This window comes from Sapajus apella, unplaced genomic scaffold, assembly GCF_009761245.1.
Source record: "Sapajus apella isolate SASKATOON/1434 unplaced genomic scaffold, GSC_monkey_1.0 scaffold11, whole genome shotgun sequence".
Lineage (NCBI taxonomy): Eukaryota > Metazoa > Chordata > Mammalia > Primates > Cebidae > Sapajus > Sapajus apella.
In genome coordinates this window covers 5,612,368-5,632,554 of record NW_022436951.1, presented here as the reverse complement: position 1 = coordinate 5,632,554, position 20,187 = coordinate 5,612,368, and the positions used below count along the sequence as shown (strand labels likewise).

The window sequence follows — 20,187 nt, the reverse complement described above, 5'->3', positions numbered from 1 at the left end:
CACCTGGGCTGAAAGCATCCCATCCCTTCTGATTGAGGCAATTTCCTTCTCTGAAATATTTCCCTTAAAAATATTAAAGAGGCCGGGTGTGGTGGCTCATGCCTGTAATCCCAGCACTTTGGGAGGCCAAGGCAGGGTGGATCACAAGGTCAAGAGATCGAGACCATCCTGGCCAACATGGTGAAACCTCGTCTCTACTAAAAATACAAAAAAATTAGCCAGACGTGGTGGCACATGCCTGTAATCCCAGCTACTTGAGAGGCTGAGACAGGAGAATCGCTTGAACCCAGGAGGCGGAGGTTGTGGTGATCCAAGAATGCACCATTGCACTCTAGCCTGGGCAAAAAGAGCGAAACTCTGTCTCAAAAAAAAAAAAAAAAATTAAGGAAATTTAAGGAAAAATTTTCCTTAAAAATAATATGGCTAACTCAATAATCTCAAACTATTTAAGTCTAAAGATTACTAAAAAAAAAAAAAAAAAGTCCTCCAGTAAAGTGTAGAATTTCATCTACTCCTTTGATTTTATAATTTCAGATGGCAAAATTATTTCATATGTCAATAATACTTAAACTTTCAAATGTACAGTCTCGTCTTATACTCCTAATATTCCTATGACTGGAGAGAATAGCACTTATCATTCATATTATTAATAGCACAATCAGTGAGGGTTGCTGGGACCAGAAATCAGCTCATCAGATGCCTGAAAACTACTTTTCAAAGGAAGTGAATGTGTGTTATTAAAAGATCTCAATTGTACCTTTGATACTTATTTATCCCTTTTACTTCAACCGACAAAGCTTCAGAGAACATATCTGCCGTATCTGCATCACTGTTTACCACAGAATTCCCCAGTTCTGTGAGTGTACTTCTGCTCAAACTAGTCCCCAGGGAAAATCTGTCAAAACCTGAAGCCTCATCTGGTTTCTCTTCTTCAATTGGTTCCCATATATTCATTTCAAAAGAACCTATATTTCTCTGCACACGTTTTAGAGCTTTCACCCTCACTTTCTGGATAGAATGCATGACAACAGACATCATTTCCTCAGTCTGGGGACCTGGAAAGAAAAAAATAAAAGGTCTCAGTGTTCATTAAAATGTTTTGATTCGAGACACAGGAGACTCAACTCTGGTCCCTCCTGGGGACAAGAAACCTAACTGATGACTAAGGCTTATTTCCACATTCTTACAGATATTGTTTTCTTCAGTATTTACTGGAAAGCTATTTTAAAGTAGAACTGCAGAAGCTAAAGAAGGTCCACTAAAGATCAATAAAAGAAACAGAACCTAGGCCTCATGAAGAAAAAAAAAGTATGCCCTAGAAAAAAAAACTTTAAGTGGGCCGGGCGCGGTGGCTCAAGCCTGTAATCCCAGTACTTAGGGAGGCCGAGGCGGGTGGATAACGAGGTCAAGAGATCGAAACCATCCTGGTCAACATGGTGAAACCCCGTCTCTACTAAAAATACAAAAAATTAGCTGGGCATGGTGGCGCGTGCCTGTAATCCCAGCTACTCAGGAGGCTGAGGCAGGAGAATTGCCTGAACCCAGGAGGCGGAGGTTGCGGTGAGCCGAGATCGCGCCATTGCACTCCAGCCTGGGTAACAAGAGTGAAACTCCGTCTCAAAAAAAAAAAAAAAAAAAGAAAAAAAAAGAAAAAAAACTTTAAGTGATTTAATGGTTTTAAAACTCAGAAGGATAATTATATTTAATAAAAAGAATAACTAATTTTTTTCCATTCTCACAGAGTAGAGAATAGGAGTATAATTCCAGCCAAAAAAATCAAGGACACTTTTCTTACTACAAGTAATAAGAAACAATAGCAAGGGAAGGTTTTCAAGACTGCCTACAGAAAAATTTTAAAACATTACTTAATACATAAACAGATCGCACTGCCACGTGTGTACCTATGCAACAATTTTGCATGTTCTTCACATGTACCCCAAAACCTAAAATGCAATAAAATAAATAAATGGGAAAAAAAAAAAGAATAAAATATGAATACTTACCTTGACACTTCAAAAAAAAAAATACATAAAGAGAATATTTTAGAGGATGTCAAAAAAAGTATTCAGAAAACTATAAATCACAAATACAATATAGTAATGCCATAATATGAAATCACTGGACATAATTGGACTTAAATCCTGAATTATAGTTGTAAAAAGCAGGGTAATTGGAATTCTTCAAAAATTCTGCAACATTGTAAATGTACTTAATGTCATTGAATTGTATATTTTAAATGGCTAAAATGGTAAATTTTATATTATATATATTTTATCACAATAAAAAATGTGTGTATTCTAATTCTGAAGAAGAAAATTAGAAGCATAAATAACCATAAGGGGAAAGAAAAACTGCTAGTTTTCAACAAATACGTGCAATATACAAAGCACTATATGCTCATTTTACATTATCTTATTTAATCCTCTCTCAATATACATAATAAAGCAGGTAGTATTATGCCCACTTTATGAATAAAGATATGAGGCTCAGAGACACTGAGCAACTTGCCTAAGGTCATACAGTTACTGACTGACACCACCATGAAACGAAGTCAGTGTCACCTGGTTCCAAAGCAAGAGAATTCGTTTTTCTGTAATGGAGAAATGTTTCTACTTTCTCATACTCATCTCTAGGAAGAGGCAGAACTGCACAGACACATAAGCAACAGAAAACAAATATTTTCAAAACAAAAAGGCAAATCTTCTGCAATTTATCAATTAGCTATCTGAGAAACAGCAAATAATACCTTTCACAACACAGTGTCTGAGTCTCTGGTGAAGAGAGTGATATTTGTCTCTTAAGGGAACCCTCACATCTTCAGGACAGGGAAATGCTTTCACGAAAATTTCTGCTACCTTCAGAAAAAACAAATGTTAAGTTTTATGAGAAAAATCATTTTTTTCTTTTATTTTCACAAGTATTTTAACTCAAAATATAAATGCATATTTCATACTAATCTTTCGAGGTCAGGTCAAAACTTCTCTCTGAGCATGAGTCTGCTAACAGAAGTTTAATATCAACCTACTTTTTTATTTTAAAATATGTAATTGACAAAAACTGTGTATATTCAAGGTGTACAATGTTATGATTTAATATACATATACATTCTGTGCTGATTTCCATAGTCAAATTAATTAGCACATACATCAATACACACAGTTACGTGTGTGTGTGTGTGTGTAGAGTGAGGACGCTTAAAATATCCTCCTTTATCAAATTTCAGGTAAACAATACACTACAATTAACTACAGTCACTACAATGTACATTAGATCCCTAGAACTTATTCATCTCATAACTGAAAGTTTATACCCCTTGATCAACATCTCCCCATTTTCTTTTTTTTTTTTTTTTTTTTTGAGACGGAGTTTCACTCATGTTACCCACACTGGAGTGCAATGGTGCGATCTCGGCTCACCGCAACCTCCGCCTCCTGGGTTCAAGCAATTCTCCTGCCTCAGCCTCCCCAGCAGCTGGGATTACAGGCACGCGCCACCATGCCCAGCTAATTTTTTTTTGTATTTTTAGTAGAGACGGGGTTTCACCATGTTGACCAGGATGGTCTCGATCTCTTGACCTCGTGATCCACCCGCCTCAGCCTCCCAAAGTGCTGGGATTACAGGCTTGAGCCACCGCGCCCGGCCCAACATCTCCCCATTTTCACCACATCCCCAGCCTCTGGCAACCACCATTCCATACTATGCTTCCGTGAGTTTACAACTTTTATATTCCACATGTAAGCGAGGTCCTACAGTATTTATCTTTCTGAATCCAGAAGATATTATGCTAAGTGAAATAACCCAAAGAAAAGCAACATCAACCTTAATTAAAATTAAATAAAAATCTTTTAAAGTCCCTGATTCTGATTTAGTTTACTTTCACCTACAAGCACATTACCTTTCTAATTGGTGGCAGTTCTCCAATAAGGCTCAAAATTATATCCTGAATAAGTTCTTCCATATTAAAAAACCGAGAGAAAGGTAGCATTCTATAAGCCCATTCCACCGCACTAAGACAGTGCTCAACCATACAAGAATCAAACTCCACTTTGAGGTCCTAAAAGGATATTGAAAACATTAATTTCCTTTTTACTTTAGATGATAGACAAGAATGAGTTCAAAATAAAGTTTTGCTACAAATATAAAATCTTCTTTTAAACAATAATTTCCCAACTAACGTGTTCATTTTTCTTATTTTTGTCCTGGTAAATACCTTTTCTCCCTTTACATTTTCTCTTGCTTTCTGATATTGCCTGCAATTATAGGATAACTTATCACGGACATGCAGAATCCAACACAAAGCACAAAGTTCTCTGAAGCTACCTAAAGCAGGAACACAAATATGAAAGAAAATTGTATGAGTATGTACATTAATATTTTAACAAATCCACCTCTGCTGACCATTTTTTTTTCCAAAATAAATCTATTTTGTTAATTATAAAATGAACACATGTTCATTTTAAATTTATATAAAAGTTATGGAGATTGACTTAAAAATCACTTATTAATATTCATTTATGTTTAAACATTTTCAATACTAAAACCATGATTTCCAATAGTAAATAATGTTTTATTAAAAGCAATACAAGTGCACAAAGTTATAAAATCATACTATGTATGCTGCTTTGCAACTAGCTTTTTTTCACCTACAATATCTTAGATACCTTTTCATGTAGTAATATAAACACACTAAGTTTTTTATTGCCAATACAGTGTTCCATTGTATGGAGCATCAGGATTTAACTATACACAACGCATGGGCTCAATCCAGCTATCAAAACAAGTTTCCACTCTTCTGCTAATCTCAAATTTCTATTATAGTTAACATGTGACCAATTAAGTGAAAACTATCCCTCTCCTTACTGTTCTATGGTTAATAGGACCTTTTCAACTGGGTGGTGTAGGCTCTGTAGACAGAGCAAGACCTTGTCTCCCAGCTACTTGGACACCTGAGGTAGGAGGATCATTTGAGCCCAGGAGTTTGAGACCAGCCTCCATGTTGGCATGGATGGGTAAAAAGGGAACACTTTTACACTGCTGGTGAAAATGTAAAGTAGTACAACCACTATGGAAAACTGTGTGAAAATTCCTTGAAGAATTAAAAGTAGACCTACCATTTGAATCAAAATTCTCACTACTGGGTATTTACCCAGAGGAAAAGAAATCATCATACGAAAGACACTTGTAAATGCATGTTTAAGACACTTGCACACGTGAGTTTCTAGCAGCACAACAGCAAAACCCTGTCTCTGGAAAAATAAAAAACTAGGAACTTTTCCTTTGGAAGAAGAAAGATAATACTCTAAAATTTAATTTCATTCATTTATGCCTTAATTATTTATTTACTATTATTTATTTATCTTCGAGACAGAGTCTTGTTCTGTCTTGCCCAAGTTGGAGTGCAGTGGCATGATTTTGGCTCACTAGAGCCTCCACCTCCAAAGTTCAAGTGATTCTCCCATCTCAGCCTCCCAAATAGCTGGGACTACAGGCATATGCCACAATACCCAGCTAATTTTGTATTTTTAGTAGAGACAGGGTTTCACCATGTTGGCAAGGCTGCACTCAAACTTCTGACCTCAGGTAATCCACCTGCTTCAGCCTCCCAAAGTGCTGGGATTACAGGCATCAGCCACTGTGCCTAGTCTATGCCTTAATTTTTTAAATAAGCCTTATCTTTGCAATAATCTGACTTTTATATTAGTCAGTATTTTCATTTTCTTTAGGGAGCTAGTTAATATGTTTTTTTAAAATAAGTATTACAAAGCCAAAAAGTACAGTTTGACATTATGGAAAGTGAGCAGAAAGCAGGTCTTCTACACATTCTATTCATCCCAATAGTGAGAGAGGATGGTAGGTACATGGCTCCAGGGGGACTACCAGGGTCTCCAATGAGCATTTTCACAATACAGCCCACCCCACACATCAGATTCTCATAGATTCTGTCAGGAGAGCACGGCCCAATCTTTTGAGAAAGGCATCATTACTGACAGATGTGTTTCATTATTTCATATTTCACAGGCAAGCTGGGATAGAACTAAGGCCAAGAACTAGCAAGATACAATGCAACAACACACTAAACAGTGACTTATCTAGAAACATCCCTTATCTGTGTTTTTCAGAACGTAGATTACAATCTATTATTAATTACTAGGCTATATAATCAACTAAGTGGTCTCAATCATCTCTTAAAAATAGAATACAATAGAATATATCAAGAGCGCCTTGTGGCCTGGCGCAGTGGCTCACACCTGTAAACTCACACTTTGGGAGGCAGAGGCAAGCAGATTGCTTGAGCTCAGGAGGGCAAGACCAGCCTGGGCAACATGGTGAAACCCCATCTCTACTAAAAATACAAAATATGGTGGTGCATGCCTGTTGCCCCAGCTACTTAGGAGGCTGAGGCAGGAGAAGTGCTTGAACCCGGACGGCGGAGGCTGCAGTGAGCCATCTTGATGGCCCCACTGCACTCCAGCCTGGACAACAGAGACCCCACCTATACAAAAAATAAAAAATAAATTAGCTAGTACAGTGGTTCAAGTCTGTAGTCCCAGTACTCAAAGGGCTGAGGTTGGAGAATCCTTTGAGCCCTGAACTATGATTATGCCACTGTACTCCAGCATCTCTAATTTAAAAAAAAAAAAATAGTTTTTGTACAATTGTATGTCTCTTAAGCCAAATATAATTACAAGAGTCAAAAACATTTTAAATTTTTTTAAGTTCATAAAGTAAAAATGTTACAATAAGCTATGGTTAATTTATTATGGAAGAAAAAATATATTTTTAATAAATATAGTATAGTCTAAGTGTACAGTGTTTATAAAGTCTACAGTACTATACAGTAATGTACTAGGCCTTCAAATTAACCCACCACCCACTCACTGACTCCCCTGGAGCAAAAACTTACAATCCTGTAAGTTCCATTCATGGTAAGTGTCCTATACTTACCATTTTTTTAAACTTTTATACTGTATTTTTACTGTACCTTTTCCATGTTTAGATATGTTTATATACACAAATACCATTGTGTTACAATTGCCTAAAGTATTCAGCATAGTCACATTCTGTATTCAGTACTGCTGTATTTAGTATGGCAATACTTTTTTCTTTTTAGAGACAGGGTCTCACTACGTTGTCTAGGCTGGAGTGCAGTGGCTATTCACAGGTGCAATCATTTGCACACAATAGCCTTGAACTCGTAGGCTCAAGCAATCCTCTTGTAAAGATTTGTAGTCTAGAAGCAAAAGGCCATATCACATAGCCTCAGTGTATACTAGGCTACTTTTGTGTAAGTATATCCTATGATCACACAACAAAATTGTCTAATGACACATTTCTTAGGACGCATCTCCATCATTAAGCAGGCCTGACTATATAATATTAAAGATTGTAAATTTTGTCAGTCATAATAGAATTGTGGTTTTTAAAAATACCTCATATGTTCACTACACATACTGAAGTACTTATGGCACTTATGATATATTCAGATTTGCTTTCATATGTTGACAATTGTTGCAGGTGGGTGAGAGGTACTCAAGTGTTCATAAATCTCTACTTTGGTTCAAATTTTTCATAGTAAAAAACTTCAAAAAAGTTTGAAATCCTAGGCCAGGCATGGTGGCTCACGCCTGTAATCCTGGCACTGTGGGAGGCCGAGGCAGATGGATTACCTGAGGTCAGGAGTTACTAGCTCAGCCAACATGGCAAAACCCTGTATCTACTAAAAACACAAAAGTTAGCCGGGTGCAGGGACAGGCGCCTGTAGTCCCAGCTACTTGGAAGACTGAGTCAGGAGAATCGCTTGGATCCAGGAGGTAGAGATCGCTTGATTTGGCCTCTTGATTGTTGAGAAATGATTTCGGTAGATTAAAAAATTTGGCTTACAATTTCGGTGAGCCAAAATTGTGCCACTGCACTCCAGCCAAGTGACAGAATGAGACTCGGTCTCAAAAACAAATAAATAAATAAAATTAAGAGTTTGAAATCTACTATTTTAGGTAACAAAACAGGAAAGGAACCTTGTTGTTTTTTTTTTTTTTAAAGAAACAGGGTCTTGATCTGCCGCCCAGGCTGGAGATCAGCAGCAGAATCATAGCTCATTGCAGCCTAAAATTCCTGGGAGCAAGAAATCCTCCCACCTCAGCCTGGGTTTATAGGCATAAGCCACTGCAACTGGCCAGAAAGGAATATTTTTAATCTACCAAAATCATTTCTCAACAATCAAGAGACCAAATCAAGCAAAAGAATAATTAAATAGAACCTAGGATCAAAATGAAAATATTAAAAATATATGTTCAAATCTTTATTTAAATCACGTCAAAGGACTATGTCCCTATTTATGAGCAAATATCTTTTACCTGGGATTATTGTGAATTTAACTCACTTCTTACAGACCTAGAAATGAAATGAGTTTGTACATACTTTTCCAGATGACACCTGTGCCTGGTCCTTTCTTGTTACAGGGTATGAAGAGTCTATGAAACTAAGTTCATGACAGCTGAGAGAAGAAATCAGGAAGCATTTCAATGCTATTAGAGTTGGAAACACAGACAATCTGAACCCTAGGACATGTAAGATTGTACCAAGGGTGAGTGAGTTAAGAATAAACTTTTTTTTTTTTTTTAGAGACAGGGTCTCACTATGTTGCCCAGGCTGGAGTGTGGTGGCTATTCACAGGTGCAATCATTGCACACGATAGCCTTAAACTCCTAGGGTCAAGCAACCTCCCACCTCGGCCTCCCAAGTACCTGGGATTACACCACTGTGTGCCCAGTTCAAAAGTAAACATTTTAATTAAATTCTAAAGATAAGATCAGGGCTTAATATAAATAGAACTGATAAGGACTAAAGATTAAGAAGAAAAGAATGAAATGATATCTAAAGTTTTACTTTTTAAACTTGTTATGCAAATAACTGGACACAGACCATGAATAAGGAATTGATTTAGGTCAAGTGCGATGGCTCATGCCTGTAATCTCAACACTTTGGAAGGTCAAGGCGGGCAGGCTGCTTGAGCAGAGGAGTTCAAGACCAGCCAGGGCAACATGGCAAAACCCTGTCTCTAGAAAAAGTACAAAAATTAGCCGGATGTGGTGGTGTGCACCTGTTGTCCCAGCTACTCAGGAGGCTGAGTTGGAAAGATGGATTGAGCCCGGGAGTTGTTCTGCAGTGAGCTGAGATCATGCCACTGCACTCCAGCCCAGGCAACAGGGCCAGACCCTGTCTCAAAAAAAAAAAAAAAATCAATTAAATAAAGAAAGGTATCACAATTTGTTTATATAATAAATTTCTGACTTACTATCATATATACCATATATGTATATACATAGCTGTTAAAGTACAATATACTGTACTTTGAAGAGTCAGTAGTTACTTTCCCAAATCAAATGAAAAATCTACCATTATTCATACTTAGGCCTAATGTCTAAGCAAGCAGTTCATTTTGGACAAACCTATTGCTCTAATGGAAACTTCATCAAGCTTGTGATCTCCAGCTGCTCCAGGTCTAAAGAATGTGATATCTCCTTTACAGTAATTAAGTAATGACTGAGGAAAAGGACTCAACGAAGGAAGGGATCCTTTCATTCGAATCTAAAAGTAAAGAATAACAAATATGTTAATTATCAACAGTATAAATCACTTTTAAAGGAAACTATAAAAGAATCAGGCAAGTAAAAGAAACCACACAGAATGAAAAACAAAGTACATGAAACAAGCTATACTTGTTTCGTTACTTTATGAAAGTCACTAGCTTGTTATCTCAGAAAAGAAAGTTTCTAACTAAATCATTTGCACCCTCTTGACACAATTTTGCCTGTATAAGAAAAATTTAATGCTATTTGTCCCTGGCTTTCCTCACAGGCATAGCAAAGAAAATAAATTTAAGAATCTTAATCTCATCCCAAATAAAACTGTCTACAGTAACTAAAACAAATACAAAACATTTATGCCTACATACATAACTTTCGAAAAACTAATCTACAAATGGTAGAATTAGAAAGACACCATTTGGCAATCCCTAATAATAACTCTAGGCAAAGTTAGTAAATGCTAACACAGCAAAAAGCTGATGGGTTGATGGGAATACTTGATAGAGGGTGTGACATGATCCAAACTCAATCTCCCCATCCCTAAAAGTAAAATGAGCAGACGCATGTGCCACATGACACAGCGCAACAGAGAAGTACACAATAATTATGAAAGATCATTTCTAAGAAAATTTGATGGCAGGCACAGTGGCTCATGCCTGTAATACCAGCACTTTGGGAGGCCGAGGTGGGAAGATCACTTGAGGCCAGAAGTTTGAGACTAGCCTGGCCAACATGATGAAACCCCATCTCTACTAAAAACACAAAAATTAGTCAGGCAAGGTGCCAGGCGCCTGTAGTCCCAGCTACTCAGGAGGCTGAGGCAGGAGAATGGCTTGAACCTGGGAGGCGGAGGTTGCAGTGAGCCGAGACCATGCCACTGTACTCCAGCCTGGGCGATGGAGTGAGATGCTGTCTCAAAAAATAAAAAATTTTAAAAAAGAAAATCTGACCCTCAATCTATTTAAACCTCTCTACCTCAATGAGCACAGATTAATGACCGACTTACAGGGGGAAAAACAGAGAAACAAGCTAAATGACACTAAATGAAGAAATGATCTGACAAATCTAGAATATGGTACAGGACAAATTATCTAGTTTTTATTTTAACAAATCAAGAATAAAAACGGGGAGCTTCTACAGATAACAGGCTGATTTAAAGATATTTGGAGATGATCAAATTTACTTCCACATTTCAGGAAAGGACTCTAAGAGACATAAACCTGGGAAGGAAACATTAACAGCAGGTTTGCAATTGGTTTTCTCCCTTCAGTTAGTCACTTCCAGAAAGACAATTTAATAAAATCTCCTGGGAAGCATGCTAATGACAGACTTCTTGTCAAATACATTAATGGCATTTACTACCAGGATGATACTAAGAGGTAGAGAGAGAGAGCCAGCAAGGAAATGGGGAACCTCAGTTCTATAGCCACATGCAACTGAATTCTGCCAACAACCTGAATGCGCCTGTAAACAGATATTCCCCTAGAGCCTCTAGAAAGGAATGTAGTCCTGCTGCCACCTTGATCGGCCTTGTGAGACTCTAAGCAGAGACCTAGCTGAACCACCCTGTAGTGGTTCTGATGCACAGAACCTGTGGGATATTAAATGGATGCTATTTTAAGCTGCTAAATTTGTATTAATTTGTTAGGTTAGAAATAGAAAACTAACATGGTTTTGAATCTTTGTTTCAGCACCATTTTTTAATTGAGCTAAAACTCACATGCCATCAAAGTCGCCTTTTAAAAGTGTACAATTAGTGGTTTTTAGTATATTCACAAAGTTAGGCAACCATCATCACTGTCTAATTCCAGGACATTTTCATCACCCCAAAAAGAAAAATAAAACCAGTCACTGCCCACTTCCTTCTCTCCCTAACCCCTGACAACCAACCACTATCTATTTTCCATTTCCATTGTGATGCCAAAATATAAAATGAGTACAGTTTTAATTTATATATTTATAGAAACTATATCTAAATTTCACAAACTTTTTCTCTAAAAAAGGCTAATTTTCAAAAATAATTTTAGATAACTTCTCAAATCTCTCTAAAGGTTCCTACTAAAAATAATTATATCATTTTAAATTTAATTTTAATTAAGGCTGAATTAAAAATATTTGGAGGGCTGGGTGCAGTGGCTCACACCTATTGTAATCTCAGCACTTTGGGAGGCCAAGTCAGGTGGATCACGAGGTCAGGAGATCAAAATCATCCTGGCCAACATGGTGAAACCCCATCTCTACTAAAAATACAAAAATTAGCCAGGTATGGTGGCACACACCTGTAATCCCAGCTACTCAGGAGGCTGAGGCAGAAGAATCGCTTGAACCCAGAAGGTGGAGGTTGCAGTGAGCTGAGATCATGCCACTGCACTCCAGCCTGGCAACACAACGAGACTCTATAAAAAAAAAAAAAAAAAAAAAAAAAAAAAAAAAATTGAAGATGATGAAATTTATTTCCATATGAGAGAGAGAGAGAGAGACAGAGACAGAGAGAGAGACACAAAGAGACATAGCAGGCCTACAAAGGACTTACAGCTGGATAAACAGACATACCAGATGTCCTATCTGGCTGGAGCTCTAATAAGAATAAAGCTCAGCTGAAGTCAGTATAAAAGGGGATGAACACCTGGGAATCAAACTGAATTGCACATCTCAGAAAACAGCAAGGCAGAGACCCTGACTAGTGGAGACTACTGAATGAAAACAAATGAGAATGAACTATAACTTTCCATACTCTGAATCCACAGAAGCCCCCACAGAACACAGACAACACCTCAAGGAGAAATGGGAGAAAGTCCTGAGTTTCAATCTTCAATGATAGGGGAGTTGGGGGAAAGTAACTGTAATTCCCTGGAATTAACGAACTAGATTACACTATCTTTTGCCAGACAGGGTGGAACTAACCTAGAGACCCAGTTCAGAGTCCTTACCTTTCAAAGGGAAGAATCTGGTCTGTTTATAGTTAGCTTATTATGAATAAACCTGAAATTTACAGATTTATAGGGCAAGACTCTTTGAAAAAAGTCACAATTATAAAAACAATAATATAAATATTAGTATATTTCAGTTACCACAGCACATAAATGACTAAGACATTTCCATACCTTATGCATGACTTTTCTTGCCCACCTCAACTGCAAGATATACCACTGTGCTATAGGAAAAGAGCACTGAGCCGCCCGGAAAAGCAGAAGAACACGCTGAAGGATTCCAGATACCTTTTGGCGATTATCTTTTTCAGCTTTTAAAAGAAGATCATCACCATCTTCCTGAGGAAAATAAAACAATCCATTTTAGTGGGTAGTAATAAGGAAATTTAGAATGTTAAAGTGAAAATAAAGATAAGCTAATGGGGCTGGGCACAGTGGCTCACGCCTATAATCCCAGCACTTTGGGAGGCCAAAGCAGGAGAACTGCTTGAGCTCAGGAGTTGGAGGTTGTAGTGAGCCATGATCGTATCACTGCGCTCAAACCTGGGCCACACAGTGACACACTGTCTAAAAAAATAAATAAATAAATAAAAATAAAAAACCCTACATATGCTGATGATGCTCACTGCTTCTCAAACTAGAATGTTCCTGGAGATACATAAGGGAAAAATTCTGAGGCACAGGCTCTGAGATTTTCAACTACAGCTATTTCTGGTATCGAGGAAAAGTTTCTCTCCCCTCAGTGTAAAGGGATAAGCTGACCCTAGTTCCCAGTCTTACCCTAGAACAGTTAAAGCCTGCCACTCCAGACTCCATTGGTGGAATGTTACAGATTCTTCTAAGCAGAATGCCTTTTCTCTTCCTCTACTGGGAAAAATCCTACTTATATTTCAATATCGCTTCATCTGTGAAGCCCATCCCTCTGTGCTACAACAGCACTTTCACATTTCTATTGCAGCTTTCACCAACTTACTCCATATCAATTTATGCCTGTATCCCACTGTACTCAGAACTCCCACGAGGAAGAAAGGGCCTTGTCATTTGTCTTCAAATGTTTGTTGAATAAATGCTACTCAAACCAGTAGCTAAAGATTATTTTCCCAGATAATGAGATAATGTGAGTATTGTAAACATCTGCTTCCCCAACATCCTTCTTCCTTAACCACTTCTTAACAGTACTTAGTTTTTATTTGGATATCTGCCAATCTCCTACATGGCTAATATGATTTAGGGAAAGCTCATCCCACCTCAAGGAAGGTTCTGTTCACAGGCCAAGAAGTACCTTGTGTTAAGCCTAGCCACAGTGATTGTTTAAAGGACAGGCATGTGACCTAAGCCAATCTCAGTAAGAGTGAATCTCAATCCTCTTGCTTGGAATGCTGGGACAGAAATAATTTTGCCGCTTTTCTTTGTCTCAATCACTGTGGCTGTGGACATGGAGAAGGCATCCTTAGAAACTTTCCTTAACAGCCATCCTGCTCCCACAAGAGGAGCTAGTCTTCAGGTGACACCTCAGAAAACAAACTTGAGTGAAAGAGCCCAAGTCTTTGATAACATAACTAAATCAGAAGCCTGCCCTATCACTGGGCTTCTTCATTATGGGAGCTAATAAATGCCTTTATTGTTTAAACCATTTTGACCAGGTATTCTATTACTTGCAACACAAGGGGTTCTAACTGATATACAATGACATTTAGAAGAAATCTTACCATGGAGAATTACTCTAATATAAAAGAATAAAATGAAGCACTAATAAAGATAGTAACCACACAAACTACGCAAACTATTATCAGCATAGGCTATCCAAAAAATTTTAAATGTCATTTCAAATTTCTAATCAATTATTAAAGACTCAGATGTAAGAGAAATGATGAATTATTGAGAAATGCCACGGATGTTTTATTCCTTCCATTTGTAATATCAACAAGTAAAATGTTTTAAACTATTGAAATATAACTAAAGAGAACAAATGAGAAATAAAAAACTAGATACAAGTAGAAGTTGCCAATATTGAAACAGGAGGTAATAAAAAAATAATACCCAGAACCACTTCAAAATGTTAATCAAATGCTTAAAAATACAAACGTCAGTAATTTATAACACTATAAATCTTAGAACCAGCTAATTGTAACGTTATGATTTTTTAATAAGAGCAAGGAAAAAGTTTCTGAGAGGAATATAGTATTTATAATATAGAACTATTAATTGAATAGTGCAGGAAAAAATAACCTTTTAAACCAAAGTCAAATAAAAATAAGTCTGTCTTTTCTTTCTTGAGACAGAGTTTTGCTCTGTCACCCAGGCTGGAGTGCAGTGGTGCAATCTCGGCTCACTGCAACCTCTGCCTCCTGGGCTCAAGCAATCTACCCACCTCAGCCTACCAAGTAGCTGAAACTACAGGCACTTGTCATGATGCCTGGCTAATTTTTTATATTTTAGAGAGACAAAGTTTCATCATGTTTCCCAGGCTTGTCTCAAACTCCTTGATTCAAGCAATCTTCCCACATTGGCCTCCCAAGGTCTGGGATTACAGGCGTGAGCCACTACACCAGCCAAGTCTTTCAGAAGAGGCAAAGACAAAGAGATAAATAAGAGACTGAAATAATGTATGGCTTCTAATTCTGATACTCATTATTTCATTTGTTACCCTAAACAAATGCCCAATTTAAAAAAATCTGGATATTAATTGTGCTATATTATTAAAATAATTTTAACATTTATTAAATAATTACTGTATGTCCCAGGTCCTGATCTAGAAGCTTTTACAGGATATCCTGATCCTCACAAAAATGCCATTACAGGTACTATTATAATCTGCATTTTACAGATAAGGAAACTTAAACAGTAGTTTAGTACATTCCCTAATATTATACCATTAACAGTTGATTATTTTAAAAACTCAACAAAATCAACTTTAAATTAATTAAAAAGTTAATGCTATAAGCTTACTTCACTAAGAATAGCTGGCTGGGGACAGTACAATGGAGGAGCTGGAAGATACAAGCCAACGGGCACTAAGCCCCACAGTCTCTTACTGAAGTCCTTGGCAGAGTCTATCAGAAGTTGAAATGTCTCTGAAAGAATATCTGCATCAGCCATAACTGATGCTTTCAGTACTTCTTGTATTGAACCAAATAGTAGATTTGCATCTTCCTCTTCAACGGGATCTATCAAACACAACATTTGGTAAAATAGTTAAAGTTTGTATTAAACTTCTTACCCATTTTGTAGGATAAAATTTCAAATCTAAAAACATTCATTGTCAAGAATGAACATACTGCTTGACATGCAAAACATACAAACTTACAGACAGAAATTATGAACTATCCTGTCACTTTAAGATTATAGATAAGAGCCAGGCACAGTGGCTCACGCCTGTAATCCCAACACTTTGGGAAGCCGAAGTGGGCAGATCATGAGGTCAGGAGTTCGAGACCAGCCTGGCCAACATGGTGAAACCTCATCTCTACTAAAAACACAAAAATTAGCCAGGCATGGTGGTAGGCACCTGTAATCCCGGCTACTTGGGAGGCTGAGGCAAGATAATTGCTTGAACTCAGAAGGTGGAGGTTGCAGTGAGCTGAGACCGCACCATTACACTCCAGGGTGGGTGACAGAGCAAGACTCCGTCGAAAACAAAAAAAAATTATACATAAGAACATGAGACATTTTTATACAAGATATTGCAAAAACAACTATACAATAAAAATATTCTTAGAATGTAGTTCTGAGTCAAACATAATCGAAAAAATATTAATGGGGAAAAGAACATCAGGAAAGAAACCAAAATAATATACAAGATTATGTGAAGGCAGTGACAGAATAACTTTTTCCCTTTTTTTTTTTTTTTTTTTTCAGACAGAGTCTAACTTTATTGCCCAGGCTAGAGTGCAGTGGCAGAATGTCAGGTCACTGCAACCTCCTCCTCCCAGGTTTGCACAATTCTCCCACCTTAGCCTCCTGAGTAGCTGGGATTACAGGCACACACTACCATGCCAGGCTGGTCTCAAACTCCTGATCTCAGGTGATCCACCCACCTCAGCCTCCCAAAATGCTGGGGTTACAGGTGTGAGCCACTGTGCCTGGCCAGTTCAACTTTTCTTAATAGTACATGATAGTACTTTTGTAATAAGTCAATAAAAATGACTTATGAGGGAAACAGGAAAACACAAAATAGTCATACATATAGTATGGCTTCAACTATGCAAATATCTATATAATGTGGGTATGTCCCAGGAGGCAAAATGCAATGAGATGTGGTGGTAGAACCGGAAACTCAGGGATTTTTCTACTATGAAATATTTTAAGCATATTATTAAAATACAGAATACAGAAAAGTATAAAATATAATATACCAAACACTCATGTACTGACTTCTCATACTTGATATTAACATTTTTGCTATATTCAATTTAGGTAGCCATTATCTAGCATTTGAAGTGGATATACTAGAATAACAATTAAATATATGTTGTGTCTTTCAGTTTTGTGTGTTCTACAAAGCTCAACTTCTCTTTCGTATTTTTTAAATCTATGTCCCTATTTTGTATAAATTTTTTATTTCTTTATATATATTATATATACATATAGCTCAGATTCATCATTTCCACTTCACAAATTTGCTCCTAAATTTAACCATCTATTGAATTTTTTGTTTCTAAATCAGGTTGAGACATAATTTACATACAATATAATTCACCCTTTTTAAAGTATATAATTCAATAAAAGTAAGCAAATCTATACTGCCTGTAATAGCATTTCCATCACTCCAAAAAGTTATCTTATGCTCCTCTGTAGTCAATTCCCTGTTTATTCTCAGGCAACCCCCGATCAGTTTTCTGCTCCTATAGTTTTGGTTTTTATAGAAGTCCACAGAAATGGAATCACAGAGCATAAAGTCTTTGTACCTGACTTCTTTCGGGGCTTCTTAACATGATGGTTCTGTGATTCATCTGTGTTGTCACATGTTATCAGTAATTTGTTCTTTATTATTTGTATATTAGTTGTATTATTATCTGTATATTATTATAAAGATATATTGGAGCCGGGCGCGGTGGCTCACGCCTGTAATCCCAGCACTTTGGGAGGCCGAGGCAGGTGGATCACAAGGTCAAGAGATCGAGACCATCCTGGTCAACATGGTGAAACCCCGTCTCTACTAAAAATACAAAAAATTAGCTGGGCATGGTGGCACGTGCCTGTAATCCCAGCTACTCAGGAGGCTGAGGCAGGAGAATTGCCTGAACCCAGGAGGCAGAGGCTGCGGTGAGCCGAGATCGCGCCATTGCACTCCAGCCTGGGTAACGAGAGCAAAACTCCGTCTCAAAAAAAAAAAAAGATATATTGGAATTTGTTTATCCGTTCATGTACACTTGAGGTGCTTCCAATTTTTGGCTACTATGAAAAAGTTGCTATAAACATTCATGTACGGATATTTGTTTTGTTTCATTTTTTTTTGAGACAAGGGTTTCACTCTGTCACCCAGGCTGGAGTGCAGTGGCAGAATCATGGCTCACTGTGGCCTTGACCTTCTGGGCTCAAGTGATTCTTCCACCTTAGCCTCTTCCCAAGTAGCTGGGACTACAAGCGTGTACCACCACGCCTAATTTTTGTATTTTCTGTAGAGACGAGATTTGTCATATTGCCCAAGCTGGTCTCGAACTCCTGGCCTCAAGCGATCTGCTGTCCTTGGCTTCAGATTACAGGTGTGAGCCACTGCACAGGGCTTCATGTACAGATATTTGAATGGGCCTGTTTCTATTTCTCTTTAACAGAATGGAATTCATTTAAGAGCAGCTAAGGAGAAAGAAATGGAACGCTTTGAGTTTTTTTGTTTTTTTTAAATATATATTTTATTGCACTTTAGGTTCTGGAGTACACGTGATGAACAAGCAGGATTTTTGCATAGGTACATACATGGCAATGTGGTTTGCTGCCTTCATCCCCATCACCTATATCTGGCATTACTTCCCATGTTATCCCTCCCCAACTCCCTACCCGCCACTGTCCCTCCCCTAGTCCCCCACAACAGACCTCAGTGTGTGATGCTCCCCTCCCTGTGTCCACGTCTTCTCACTGTTCAACACCCACCTATGAGTGAGAACATGATGTGTTTGATTTTCTGTTCTTGTGTCAGTTTGCTGAGAATAATGGTTTCCAGATTCATCCATGTCCCTACAAAGGACATGAACTCATCGTTTTTATGGCTGCATAGTATTCCATGGTGTTACTGTGCCACATTTCCCCTGTCCAGTCTACCATCAATGGGCATTTGGGTTGGTTCCAAGTCTTTGCTGTTGTAAACAGTGCTGCAATGAACGTACGTGGGCATATGTCTTTCTAATAGAATGATTTACAATCCTTTGGATATATACCCAATAATGGGATTGCTGGGTCAAATGGAATTTCTATTTCTAGGTCCTTAAGTAATCGCCACACTGTCTTCCACAACGGTTGAACTAATTTACACTCCCGCCAACAATGTAAAAACATTCCTATTTCTCCACAACCTCTCCAGCATCTCATCTCCAGATTTTTTAATGATCACCATTCTAACTGGCATGAGATGGTATCTCAATGTAGTTTTGATTTGCATTTCTCTGATGACCAGTGATGATGAGCATTTTTTCATATGTTTGTTGATCTCATATATGTCTTCTTTTGTAAAGTGTCTGTTCATATCCTTCACGCAATTTTGAATGGGCTTGTTTGTTTTCTTCTTGTAAATCTGTTTTAGTTCTCTGTAGACTCAGGATATTAGCCCTTTGTCAGATGGGTAGATCGTAAAAATTTTTTCCCGTTCTGTTGGTTGCCTGTTCACTCTAATGATTGTTTCTTTTGCTGTGCAGAAGCTCTGGAGTTTAATTAGATCCCATTCATCTATTTTGGCTTTTGTTGCCAATGCTTTTTGGTGTTTTAGTCATGAAGTCCTTGCCTATGCCTATATCTTGTATTGTTTTGCCTAGGTCTTCCTCTAGGGTATTTATGGTGTTAGGTCTTATGTTTAAGTCTTTAATCCATCTGGAGTTAATTTTAGTGTAAGGTGTCAGGAAGGAGTCCAGTTTCTGCTTTCTGCACATGGCTAGCCAGTTTTCCCAACACCATTTATTAAACAGGGAATCCTTTCCCCATTGATTGTTTTTGTCAGGTTTGTCAAATATCAGATAGTTTTAGATGTGTGGTGTTGCCTCTGAGGCCACTGTTCTGTTCCATTGGTCTTTATCTCTGTTTTGGTACCAGTACCGTGCTGTTCTGATTACTGTAGCCTTGTAGTATAGTTCAAAGTCGGGTAGCACGATACCTCCACCTTTGTTCTATTTGCTTAGAATTGACTTGGCTATGTAGGCTCTATTTTGGTTCCACATGAAGTTTAAGGTGGTTTTTTCCAGTTCTATGAAGAAGGTCATTGGTAGCTTGATGGGGATAGCGATGAATCTGTAAATTACTTTGGGCAGTATGGCCATTTTCACAATATTGATTCTTCCTAACCATGAGCATGGAATGTTTCTCCATCTGTTTGTGTCCTCTCTTATTTTGTTGAGCAGTGCTTTCTAGTTCTCCTTGAAGAGGTCCTTTACATGCTTTGTTAGTTATATTCCTAGGTATTTTATTCTCTTTGTAGCAATTGTGAATGGCAGTTTGTTCTTGATTTGATCTCTTTTAGTCTGTTA

General features: G+C 37.7%; 1 protein-coding gene across 5 annotated transcripts in view; it reads right to left on the bottom strand.

Moving 5' to 3' along the window:
* The window catches only part of CPLANE1 (ciliogenesis and planar polarity effector 1), a 162,439-nt gene that overhangs the window by 94,659 nt on the left and 47,593 nt on the right, over nucleotides 1–20,187 (bottom strand). For all 5 annotated transcript variants that reach the window (XM_032278936.1, XM_032278933.1, XM_032278934.1 and 2 more), the window contains exons 19-25: nucleotides 15,467–15,684; nucleotides 12,692–12,856; nucleotides 9,450–9,588; nucleotides 4,211–4,320; nucleotides 3,896–4,054; nucleotides 2,747–2,855; nucleotides 758–1,055 (exon numbers count right to left, since the gene is read on the bottom strand). In XM_032278936.1, the coding sequence (XP_032134827.1) occupies nucleotides 758–1,055; nucleotides 2,747–2,855; nucleotides 3,896–4,054; nucleotides 4,211–4,320; nucleotides 9,450–9,588; nucleotides 12,692–12,856; nucleotides 15,467–15,684 (1,198 nt within the window). The remainder of the gene's footprint in view (nucleotides 1–757; nucleotides 1,056–2,746; nucleotides 2,856–3,895; nucleotides 4,055–4,210; nucleotides 4,321–9,449; nucleotides 9,589–12,691; nucleotides 12,857–15,466; nucleotides 15,685–20,187) is intronic.